At 47.7% G+C, this 12,855-nt stretch overlaps 1 protein-coding gene across 1 annotated transcript in view; it reads left to right on the forward strand.

The window, feature by feature from the left end:
• The first annotated feature begins 1,098 nt into the window (after positions 1–1,098).
• The window catches only part of LOC124018275 (metal transporter CNNM1-like), a 17,869-nt gene continuing 6,112 nt past the window's right edge, over positions 1,099–12,855 (forward strand). The window contains exons 1-7 of the mRNA XM_046333542.1: positions 1,099–3,341; positions 7,092–7,235; positions 8,895–9,035; positions 10,734–10,903; positions 11,712–11,802; positions 12,061–12,206; positions 12,788–12,855. The exon at positions 12,788–12,855 is cut by the window's right edge and continues 173 nt beyond it. Coding sequence (XP_046189498.1) covers positions 1,907–3,341; positions 7,092–7,235; positions 8,895–9,035; positions 10,734–10,903; positions 11,712–11,802; positions 12,061–12,206; positions 12,788–12,855 — 2,195 coding nt within the window. The 5' untranslated portion in view covers positions 1,099–1,906. The remainder of the gene's footprint in view (positions 3,342–7,091; positions 7,236–8,894; positions 9,036–10,733; positions 10,904–11,711; positions 11,803–12,060; positions 12,207–12,787) is intronic.

Genomic DNA, 12,855 nt, shown 5'->3' on the forward strand with positions numbered 1-12,855 from the left:
TCAGTTATAGGTAAAGATGGATAGATTATCATGAATCTATAGAATATGTGATATTACTACAGCTATGACCAGGGCTTCAATCAGTTATAGGTAAAGATGGATAGATTATCATGAATCTATAGAATATGTGATATTACTACAGCTATGACCAGGGCTTCAATCAGTTATAGGTAAAGATGGATAGATTATCATGAATCTATAGAATATGTGATATTACTACAGCTATGACCAGGGCTTCAATCAGTTATAGGTAAAGATGGATAGATTATCATGAATCTATAGAATATGTGATATTACTACAGCTATGACCAGGGCTTCAATCAGTTATAGGTAAAGATGGATAGATTATCATGAATCTATAGAATATGTGATATTACTACAGCTATGACCAGGGCTTCAATCAGTTATAGGTAAAGATGGATAGATTATCATGAATTATTGTTAGCACACATATTATCATATGTTGCACAATACCGCCGTCTTCTGGAGATTATAGCCGATATATTACAATCATGATATTATGACAACACACAAGACAACACACAAGACAACACACAAGACAACTAACTCACAAGTGATCCACGTTGAAATCCCAAAAGTTCTAATTCACATAATGATATTGCTTCACATCAGATTACTTTGCATAATGTCTTTAAAAATATACATATTATTAATATTATCCTCAAACTATACCAGGTACTGCTTCTAGACATGCTCTTAGAAAAGGGGGTTATTTGGGGTTCTCTATGGAACTTTTAGGGGTTCCATACATGAAGCAAGCGATATAACCCTTTTTGGTTCTATATAGAACCTTTGTGTAGTCTGGAGGCATAATCACCATTCTGAGCATGGTCTGTGTGTCTGAAAGAGTCCTGGCCTTGGCGCTGGTCAGGGAGAGCTGTTTACTGAGCCAGGCTGTGCCTCGGCCAACTCTACACAACAATATACTGCTCCTCAGCCTTTTGTTCATGTATGAGAGGGGGGGAATGAGGGAGATAGGTAGGATAAAGAGAGAATTGGGAGAGAAACAGGCAGAGCGCGAGCGATAAAGAGATGCAGAGTGGGAGACAGAGAGAGAGAGAAGGGTGAGAGAGAGAGAGAGAGAAGAGAGAGAGAGAGAGAGAGAGAGAGAGAGAGAGAGAGAAGGGTGAGAGAGAGAGAGATAATAGTTTCATAAAAGCCACATCCGATCCACGACATTCTTTCAGCAGTTATTTTTGTTTCCATTCCGTCTGCCCAGAAAGTGTTGTTATGGGAATATAACAGAGAGATAGACAGACAGACATACCAGTAGGATGACTACGCTGTTTACGTAATTATAAACCCACTGAACAAAAACATAGACATCTTTGGAATGATGTTTTTGTAGGTGCAGTGCAGGTAGTAGCATAGGCTGCTATTTGTCCGTGTGTAGAAACAGATTCAGTTTGGGTGTAGAGAGGAGAACAGCTAGACAGAGGGGGGGGATTGATAAGGAATCTGATCATTATCTTATTATATTCACCACTGGACAATTACTGGGGAAGCAATCTGGAATGGAAACTTCCTGTGTCCTGTTTCTGTGTGTCTCAGTATGTGTGTCTCAGTACGTTGCCTATTGCCATTCGTAGCCGGCATCTTCGTGCAAAATTGCATTACGTCACTACATAATTCTGGTGAATTCTCTCGCCCACCAAAACAAGGACTTTGACTACAGGCGGCCAGCCAGCCACCCGCCCCGTTAGCTGCATGGTGTAGTAGAGTAGAGAAGCATCATCAGCATCAACAACAACAACACCGGGAAATGCAGCTGCTGTAACGGAACTGGTCCCCCACCCACCACCGGCAGATGGAGTGTGAGCGCGCCACCGCCACGTGACTCGGTCGGTTCGCATCTGTAGTGTGGCGGAGAATCTCACTCTGCATCATGGCTGCGGAAGATGTAGCTGCCCGGTCCCGAACCGCCCCCCTCTTCCCCAGGGTACCCTTCTCCCCAGCCCGGCTGCTGTTCCTCTCTCTCCTCTCCCTCTGCCTCATCCCCTCCCCGTCCCTCGCCCTGCTCGGCTTCCGTCCGGAGGAGACCGGGGGAGAGCTGTCCGTGGACGACGGGGTGCTGAAAGCCACGGAGGGAACCCGCTTCATGCTGCGGGTCTACTACGCCTCATCCCCACAGAGGCTCAACCGGACCGCTGGGGCCAGAGCCAACGCCGCTCCCTGGATAGCATTCATCGAGGAGCCGAGGCCGGGGAGAGAGGGGCAGGTCCACCCGAAGCGGAATATGTGCATGGATAAAAACGCCAGGAGCTCGGATATTGAGATCTTGGGCTCTTTCAAGTCCGCTTCGAGTCAGAACTCCGTGTTGGTGGAAGTATTGGCTAAGAACCTGCGCAGGGGAGAGAAGATGAAGTACTATTCGATTTGCGCCTTCGACGGGTCCAAATGGGAGCACTACCGGACCCGGGATTTCTGGGTCGCCGTGGTGGAGCGCGGGGCTGAACCGGACCTCTGGCTTCAAGTGTTAGTATCGGTTCTGTTACTGGCCCTCTCGGCGCTCTTCAGTGGCCTGAACCTCAGTCTGCTCGCGTTGGACCCGGTGGAGCTCCAGGTTCTGCAGAACAGCGGCACGGACAAGGAGCAGAAATACGCGAGGAAAATCGAGTCCGTGCGGCGGCACGGTAACTACGTCCTGTGCACTTTGCTGCTGGGCAACGCGCTGATCAACGCAGCGCTCGCAGTGTGGATGTGTCAGATCCTGGGGATGACCTGGTTGTCCACCATTATCTGCGCGTTTGGGATCTTTTTCATTGGGGAGATCCTGCCACACTCTGTTGCGTCGCGGCACGGCCTGGCCATTGCGTCCAAAACCATCTGGGTAACCCGTCTTCTCATGGTTCTCTCCTTCCCCATCTCCTACCCCATCAGTAAACTCCTGGACTTCATCCTCCATCAGGAGATCAGTAACTTTTATACGCGGGAAAAACTCCTCGAGATGCTGCGTGTGACCGACCCGTACCACGACCTGGTTAAAGAGGAGCTCAACATCATACAGGGTGCGCTCGAGCTCCGGACCAAGACTGTAGAAGATGTTCTGACTCCGCTAACCGACTGCTTCATGCTCACCTCGGAAGCGGTGCTAGACTTCAACACCATGTCGGAGATTATGCAGAGCGGCTACACGCGCATCCCGGTGTTCGAAAACTTGCGGTCGAACATTGTGGATATTCTGTTCGTGAAGGACTTGGCGTTCGTTGACCCGGATGACTGTACCCATCTGAAGACCATAACACAGTTCTATAAACACCCCATGCACTGTGTGTTCAACGACACCAAACTGGACGCCATGCTGGAGGAGTTCAAGAAGGGTAAGGAGGAGGGGGGAGTAACATCACCCAATAAACTCTAGAAAAGATCGTATGATGATTGTGTGTCTCCCCTCTCACTCTATCTTTCCTTTTCTCCCTCCCTCTCTCTGGCTCCATCCCACTCCCCCCCTCACTCTTTCTCTTTCTCCCCGTCTCTCTCGCCCCCCCCCCTCCTCTCTCTCTGGCTCCATCCCACTCCCCCTCACTCTTTCTCCCCGTCTCTCTCTCCCCCCCCTCCTCTCTCTCCCTTCTTGGCCGAGTCACTGGTTTAAGCTCCTATTGTTCATTTCCATAGACTCCACCAGTTTACATGTCGGACCAACCAGTGTCAATGTAGTGATACAAAGTAACTTCAGTGAGATTGTCTCTGTGGAAACAACGGTTGTCTGCTCATAAGAGGCGCTGTAGTGTGACTAACAGGGACATCCCATCCCAGTGATAGTCTACTACAAAGAGAATAGGGTGCCGTTTGGAATAGAGCCTTGGATATAGCCTATTCCTTATGGGCAATTTATGATGATATGGGCAGGTAAGGTGGCTTGGTGGGTGTGTCTCCTGTTGACCAATAGCAGGTAGCCATGTTGCCATGTGGTCTGTGTCTGTTGATGGGGGAAGAAGGCAGTGTCAGCGTTTCTCATGTTGCATGCAGAGGCTGTGCTAGAGAAACACATGAAGGACACCTTCAGTAGATGTATGTGTTTACACTGTCTCGACCCGTATTCATAAAGCATCTCAGAGAAGTAGCGCTGATCTTGGGTCAGTTTCTCCTTTTAGATCACATAATGAATTAGATTACATGGGCAAGAGGGACCTGATCCTAATCCACACAAACAAATTGATAACAAAACTGTGTGTGTGTGTTTAAGAGAGAGCGTTTTGAATTTAATTGAGAGCACAAGCTTGACAGAGAGACAGAGGGATGAGAATGTCATGGTGACAGAGAGAGAGACATAAAAAGGCTGTTATCTTTAGAATGTCCTTTCCTGTCATGACACCCCCTCCCCTCTCTCCCTCCACCCATCCATCGCTCCGCCCCCCAGAGAGAAGACATTAAATATTCAGAGAACACTTTCGCCCTCCTTCCTTCCCTCCCTCCCTCCCTCCCTTCACTAGGTGTGGGAGCTAAGCTAAAACCTAGAGACACGAGGTGTGGGAGCTGAGCTAAAGCCTAGAGACACTAGGTGTGGGAGCTAAGCTAAAACCTAGAGACACTGGGTGTGGGAGCTGAGCTAAAACCTAGAGACATTTACATTACATTCAAGTCATTAGACACTAGGTGTGGGAGCTGAGTATCACATCAAACCAAACATAGAAATAGCATGTGTGTAAGAGCTGTTAATGTGCAGCTAGACCCAACCCATATAAAGATCTGACAGAATCTCTCTCTCTCTCTCTCTCTCTCTCTCTCTCTCTCTCTCTCTCTCTCTCTCTCTCTCTCTCTCTCTCTCTCTCTCTCTCTCTCTCTTTTCTTTCTCTCTCATCTCTCTCTCTCATTCTCTCTCTCTCTCTCTCTCTCTCTCTCTCTCTCTCTCTCTCTCTCTCTCTCTCTCTCTCTCTCTCTCTCTCTCTCTCTCTTTCTCTCTCTCTCTCTCTCTCTCTCTCTCTCTCTCTCTCTCTCTCTCTCTCTCTCTCTCTCTCTCTCTCTCTCTCTCATCCTTTCTCTCTCATTCTCTCTCTCTCTCTCTCTCTCATTCTCTCTCTCCTCTCTTTCTCTCTCATTCTCTCTCTCTCTCTCTCTCTCTCTCTCTCTCTCTCTCTCTCTCTCTCTCTCTCTCTCTCTCTCTCTCTCTCTCTCTCTCTCTCTCTCTCTCTCTCTCTCTCTCATTCTCTCTCTCCTCTCTTTCTCTCTCTCATTCTCTCTCTCTCTCTCTTTTCCTATCGCTCTCTTTCTCTCGCATTCTCTCTCTCTTTCTTTCTCTCTCCCTCTTTCTCACTCTCTCCCCCAGTCAGAGTGAGACACAGTCAGAGTGAGAGACAGCCAGAGTGGGCAAAGAGAGGGGAGCACAGTAGGAACAGCAAGGGGGGGGGGGCTGCAGCTGTGTGTGTGTGTGTGAGAGAGAGAATGAGAGGGTAGCTGCAGCTGTGTTCAAGGATGTGTGTTAGGTGTTGACTGTGTTACATAATGGCTGATGATGTAATCTTCAGCTGCTGGTGTCTGCAGTGCAGTCTCTCTCTCACTCTTCCTCTCTCTCTGTCTCTCTGTCCCCTCCCTCTCTCTCCAGGGGGAGCCCTGAGCAGTCTCTGTACAACTCAATCACCCTGCACACCCCTCCCACCCCCTACCCCCTCCAACCCCTACCTCCCCTCTATTCTCCTCCTCCCTCTTCTTCTCCTCTCCTCACTCATTCACAAACAAACACAATGAACCAGCCTCCCATTCCTTCCATCTAAATCACCATCTCACAGAACCTATAACATCAACAAACAGTAGCAGAAATAGACCATATCTAACTAACAAATCAACTAGACTGTTTATCTTAAACGATTCCCCATTTACTCTGTCTGTGTCTCTAATAATACCCCCCTGTTACCATGGAGATGACCCCTCCCCCATTGTGCATCCCAAATGGCACCCAGTTTGATTGTTTCCCTCTCGTTCTCTGTGGGCCCTGGTGCACTAAATAGGAAATAGGGTGCAGCTGTGCATCATCCCTCTGCTGGGACGATTGGCGTCACTAGGGCCTCCTGGGTATTGGTGTGTCACTGGGCGATGACCCAGGAGTGTGTATTCTCTAGAAACCAAACGGAAGCACACTGAACAAAACGGGGAGGGTTATTTTTTCCATTTCCAAATGTTGTGCAATGAGTTGCTACGGTGTGCTCTAATGAATACACCCCTGTTGTGTTTCTACTAGATCGCTTACGGCTTCTATTCCTGTGGCCTCATGGTAGATGTAGTCTGTGTGTTTGTGTTTCAGTGACACTCTGATCCAGAGAGACTTACAGTTAGTGAGTCATTTAGCAGACACTCTGATCCAGAGAGACTTACAGTTAGTGAGTCATTTAGCAGACACTCTGACACTCTGATCCAGAGACTTACAGTTAGTGAGTCATTTAGCAGACACTCTGATCCAGAGACTTACAGTTAGTGAGTCATTTAGCAGACACTCTGATCCAGAGAGACTTACAGTTAATGAGTCATTTAGCAGACACTCTGATCCAGAGAGACTTACAGTTAGTGAGTCATTTAGCAGACACTCTGATCCAGAGAGACTTACAGTTAGTGAGTCATTTAGCAGACACTCTGATCCAGAGAGACTTACAGTTAGTGAGTCATTTAGCAGACACTCTGATCCAGAGAGACTTACAGTTAGTGAGTCATTTAGCAGACACTCTGATCCAGAGAGACTTACAGTTAGTGCGTTCACCTTATGATAGCTAGGTGAGACAACCACATCACAGTCATAGTAAGTACATTTTCCCTCAACAAAGTAGTTATCAATAAAGTCAGTGTTAGTAGGAAAAGACAAGTGCCTTTCTTTGTTCGTTTATTTATCTCCTCAGGAACATGTCAAGGGAGATCTGTTGTCTCCATCAATTGGTTTTCCTCTCTTGCTATTCCCCTTAGCTCAGACCCCATTCACGTAGTTAGATCCCTTTACACAGCCAGAATAAATACATTTAAATACATACATGCTTTTGTATACTAAAAAAGGACATTGTTTTATGTTGGAGTTTCCCCTCCATGTTTGTTAGCTCAGTCCCACAGGTTAGGGTAGTATTATGATGTCATATCCTGTCTCTCTCCAGGCAAGTCCCACCTGGCCATCGTCCAGCGGGTCAACAACGAGGGTGAGGGTGACCCCTTTTATGAGGTCATGGGCATCGTGACCCTGGAGGACGTTATAGAGGAGATCATCAAGTCAGAGATACTGGACGAGACTGACCTCTACAGTACGTACACACGCACGCACGCACGCACGCACGCACGCACGCACGCACGCACACACACACACACACACACACACACACACACACACACACACACACACACACACACACACACACACACACACACACACACACACACACACAATACTGCTGATTCTCTGTGTGTGTCGGTGTGTGTGTGCACCTGCATGTGCGTCCATCCATGTGTGTGTCTCACCCTACATCTGATAACCTCTCTAGGTGTTGTCTCCCTCTACAGCTGATAACCTCTAAGTGTCTCCCTCTACAGCTGAAAACCTCTCTAAGTGCTGTCTCCCTCTACAGCTGATAACCTCTCTAAGTGTTGTCTCCCTCTACATCTGATAACCTCTCTAAGTGTTGTCTCCCTCTACAACTGATAACCTCTAAGTGTCTCCCTCTACAGCTGATAACCTCTCTAAGTGTTGTCTCCCTCTACAGCTGATAACCTCTCTAAGTGTTGTGTCTCCCTCTACAGCTGATAACCTCTCTAGGTGTTGTCTTCCTCTACAGCTGATAACCTCTCTAAGTGCTGTCTCCCTCTACAGCTGATAACCTCTCTAAGTGTTGTGTCTCCCTCTACATCTGATAACCTCTCTAAGTGTTGTCTCCCTCTACATCTGATAACCTCTTTAAGTGCTGTCTCCCTCTACATCTGATAACCTCTCTAAGTGTTGTCTCCCTCTACAGCTGATAACCTCTCTAAGTGTTGTCTCCCTCTACAGCCTATAACCTCTCTAAGTGTTGTCTCCCTCTACAGCCTATAACCTCTCTAAGTGTTGTCTCCCTCTACAGCTGATAACCTCTCTAAGTGTTGTCTCCCTCTACAGCTGATAACCTCTCTAAGTGTTGTCTCCCTCTACAACGTATAATCTCTCTAGGTGTTGTGTCTCCCTCTACAGCTGATAACCTCTCTAGGTGTTGTCTCCCTCTACAGCTGATAACCTCTCTAAGTGTTGTCTCCCTCTACAGCTGATAACCTCTCCAATTTGTAAGTCGCTCTGGATAAGAGCGTCTGCTAAATGACCTAAATGTAATGTAAATGTAAGTGTTGTCTCCCTCTACAGCTGATAACCTCTCCAATTTGTAAGTCGCTCTGGATAAGAGCGTCTGCTAAATGACCTAAATGTAATGTAAATGTAAGTGTTGTCTCCCTCTACAGCTGATAACCTCTCTAAGTGTTGTCTCCCTCTACATCTGATAACCTCTTTAAGTGCTGTCTCCCTCTACATCTGATAACCTCTCTAAGTGTTGTCTCCCTCTACAGCTGATAACCTCTCTAAGTGTTGTCTCCCTCTACAGCCTATAACCTCTCTAAGTGTTGTCTCCCTCTACAGCCTATAACCTCTCTAAGTGTTGTCTCCCTCTACAGCTGATAACCTCTCTAAGTGTTGTCTCCCTCTACAGCTGATAACCTCTCTAAGTGTTGTCTCCCTCTACAACGTATAATCTCTCTAAGTGTTGTGTCTCCCTCTACAGCTGATAACCTCTCTAGGTGTTGTCTCCCTCTACAGCTGATAACCTCTCTAAGTGTTGTCTCCCTCTACAGCTGATAACCTCTCCAATTTGTAAGTCGCTCTGGATAAGAGCGTCTGCTAAATGACCTAAATGTAATGTAAATGTAAGTGTTGTCTTCCTCTACAGCTGATAACCGTACTAAGCGTCGTGTTTCTCACCATGAGAGGAAGCAGCAGGACTTCTCCATCTTTAAGCTGTCGGAGAACGAGATGAAGGTGAAGATCTCTCCCCAGCTCCTCCTCGCCACGCACCGCTTCCTCTCCACAGGTAGGCCCATTGTGATGTCACTTCCTGTCCACTGTGAGGTCACTTCCTGAGTGTTAAATAATTAAATATATCATCTCTGTGGAAGTAAGTTGTTCTCAATTTGAGGCCTGGTAAAAAACAACCTATTGAATAGTAAAGAATGTTTACCAGTTATTACAAATGACCTTTTTCTTATTACTTTTCCACTGACTCTCTCATGACTTCCTCTCTGTCCCTCTTTCATCTCTCCCCTTTTACTGCCCTCTCCTCCTACCTCTTCTATCCCTCTTTCATCTCTCCCCTTTTACTGCCCTCTCCTCCTACCTCTTCTATCCCTCTTTCATCTCTCCCCTTTTACTGCCCTCTCCTCCTACCTCTTCTATCCCTCTTTCATCTCTCCCCTTTTACTGCCCTCTCCTCCTACCTCTTCTATCCCTCTTTCATCTCTCCCCTTTTACTGCCCTCTCCTCCTACCTCTTCTATCCCTCTTTCATCTCTCCCCTTTTACTGCCCTCTCCTCCTACCTCTTCTATCCCTCTTTCATCTCTCCCCTTTTACTGCCCTCTCCTCCTACCTCTTCTATCCCTCTTTCATCTCTCCCCTTTTACTGCCCTCTCCTCCTACCTCTTCTATCCCTCTTTCATCTCTCTCCCTTTCACTGCCCTCTCCTCCTACCTCTTCTATCCCTCTTTCATCTCTCCCCTTTTACTGCCCTCTCCTCCTACCTCTTCTATCCCTCTTTCATCTCTCCCCTTTTACTGCCCTCTCCTCCTACCTCTTCTATTCCTCTTTCATCTCTCCCCTTTTACTGCCCTCTCCTCCTACCTCTTCTATCCCTCTTTCATCTCTCCCCTTTTACTGCCCTCTCCTCCTACCTCTTCTATCCCTCTTTCATCTCTCCCCTTTTACTGCCCTCTCCTCCTACCTCTTCTATCCCTCTTTCATCTCTCCCCTTTTACTGCCCCTCTCCTCCTACCTCTTCTATCCCTCTTTCATCTCTCCCCTTTCTTTTACTGCCCTCTCCTCCTACCTCTTCTATCCCTTCTTTCATCTCTCTCCCTTTTACTGCCCTCTCCTCCTACCTCTTCTATCCCTCTTTCATCTCTCCCCTTTTACTGCCCTCTCCTCCTACCTCTTCTATCCCTCTTTCATCTCTCCCCTTTTACTGCCCTCTCCTCCTACCTCTTCTATCCCTCTTTCATCTCTCCCCTTTTACTGCCCTCTCCTCCTACCTCTTCTATCCCTCTTTCATCTCTCCCCTTTTACTGCCCTCTCCTCCTACCTCTTCTATCCCTCTTTCATCTCTCCCCTTTACTGCCCTCTCCTCCTACCTCTTCTATCCCTCTTTCATCTCTCCCTTTTACTGCCCTCTCCTCCTACCTCTTCTATCCCTCTTTCATCTCTCCCCTTTTACTGCCCTCTCCTCCTACCTCTTCTATCCCTCTTTCATCTCTCCCCTTTTACTGCCCTCTCCTCCTACCTCTTCTATCCCTCTTTCATCTCTCCCCTTTTACTGCCCTCCTCCTCCTACCTCTTCTATCCCTCTTTCATCTCTCCCCTTTTACTACCCTCTCCTCCTACCTCTTCTATCCCTCTTTCATCTCTCCCCTTTTACTACCCTCTCCTCCTACCCTTCTTCTTTATCCCTCCCTACCCCTCCCCACCTCCCTCCCCCTCCCTCCCTCCCTGCCCACCTCCCTCCCTCCTCACCTCCTGTAGAGGTGGAGCCCTTCAAGCCAGCCCACCTATCAGAGAAGATCTTACTGCGTCTCATTAAACACCCCAGTGTGGTCCAGGAGCTGAGCTACGATGACAAGAACAAACTGGCCCCACAGCACTTCCTGTTTCAGAGAAACAAACCTGTTGACTACTTCATCCTGTTACTACAGGTATAAACGCCCGCAATAATTATCCCTTAGCGATAAATCAAATTGATTTGATGTATGTTATTGATAGGAGAGTAGAGAACCGACAGGACAGTGAGGAGATAAGTGTGTCAAAGAAGAGAAGGATTTGATCTCACACACAGAGACCACGAGTGGACAAAACATTAGGAACACCTTGCTAATATTGAGTTTCACCTCCTTTTGCCCTCAGAACAGTCTCAATTCATCGAGACATGTACGAGGTGTCGAAAGCGTTCCACGGGGATGCTGGTCCATGTTGACTCCAGTGCTTCCCACAGTTGTGTCATGTTGGCTGGACGTCCTTCTGGTGGTGGAACAGTCTTGATACACACCGGAACTGTTGAGCGTGAAAAAACCCAGCAGCGTTGCAGTTCTTGACTCAAACCGGTGCGCCTGGCGCCTACTGTACTACCCGTTCAAAGGCACTTAACTATGTTGTCTTGCCCATTCACCCTCTGAACGGCACACATACACAGTCCACGTCTCAATTGTCTCAAGGCTTAAAAATCCTTCTTTAACCCGTCTCCTCCCCTTCATCTACACTGATTGAAGTGGATTTAACAAGTGACATCAATAAGGGATTATAGCTTTAACCTGGATTCACCTGGTCAGTCTATGTCATGGAAAGAGCAGGTGTTCCTAATGTTTTGTATACTCAGTATATCATGTGGTGCAGGTGGAGGTGCTGACTACTACAACAACCCTGGTTTTATATATAGCTTGGAACTTCTAGAATGTGGCTTAGACACACATCAGGGAACTTGACCATTTCTCTGTCCTGTGTGTCCAGGGTCGTGTGGAGGTGGAGTTTGGTAAAGAGGCTCTGAGGTTTGAGAACGGAGCGTTCGCCTACTACGGGGTGCCTGCCATCATGCCCACCGGTAACTAACTAACTCACTCACTCACTCACTCACTCACTCACTCACTCACTCACTCACTCACTCACTCACTCACAAACATTAACACATTAATATTGAGAAACAGCCTGTGCACATTACAAGCTCAAAGAAAACAAAATGTTTCATGAGAAACATAACAGATTACACTTACATTATCTGGACTGTCCCATTGCATAGACCAGAGAGTGGTAGAACACTATCTCATCCCTGTCTGACTCATTACCATCCTGTATGATTCAGTCCACAGATCCCCCTCCCGTAGCAGTGGTCTGGACCGGTCTGACTCTATGCTGTATGGGGGCAGTCTGGGCCAACTCAACGGAGGGGGGAGCGTCTACCTGCCTGACTACTCTGTTAGGCAGCTCACACACCTGCAGGTCATTAAGGTAGGCCTACCTAGACTACGGTACAGTACAGCCCCGACCCACCTCACGTTACCTGGATACACCTGCTCCAACACCATTTGGGGGACCTTTACTTGGCTCATTGCGCTCTAGCGACTCCATGTGGCGGGCCGGGCGCCTGTAGGCGGCCGTCAGTTGAACGGTGTTTCCTCCGACACATTGGCGCGACTGGCTTCCGGGTTAAGTGGGCGAGCATTAAGGAGCACGGTTTGGCGGGTCATGTTTTGGAGGACACATGACTTGACCTTCGCCTCTACCGAGCCTGTTGGGGAGTTGCAGTGATGAGACAAGATCGTAATTGAATTTGGGAGAGAAAGGAGGTCAGATAAAATAAATAAATAATAAAGGTCCCAAATAGCACGCTATTCTTTATACAGTGCACTACTTTATACATAGTCCTATGGTCCTTGGTCAAAAGTAGTGCACTTCATAGTAAAAAGTGTGTAATTTGTGGTACAACCTAGTAGCTTAGTCAGAGCTGTGGTACAGTACAGCCTCTAACTTCGACCTATGACTATTTATGACCTACGACCTTTCTTTGACCTTCGACTTCTAAACCCCAGATCACCCGTAGCCACTACCAGAACGCCCTAACAGCCACTCTGATGGACAGCTCCCCCCAGACCCCCGA

Source organism: Oncorhynchus gorbuscha, unplaced genomic scaffold (genome assembly GCF_021184085.1).
Source record: "Oncorhynchus gorbuscha isolate QuinsamMale2020 ecotype Even-year unplaced genomic scaffold, OgorEven_v1.0 Un_scaffold_460, whole genome shotgun sequence".
In the NCBI taxonomy this organism is placed as follows: Eukaryota; Metazoa; Chordata; class Actinopteri; order Salmoniformes; family Salmonidae; genus Oncorhynchus; species Oncorhynchus gorbuscha.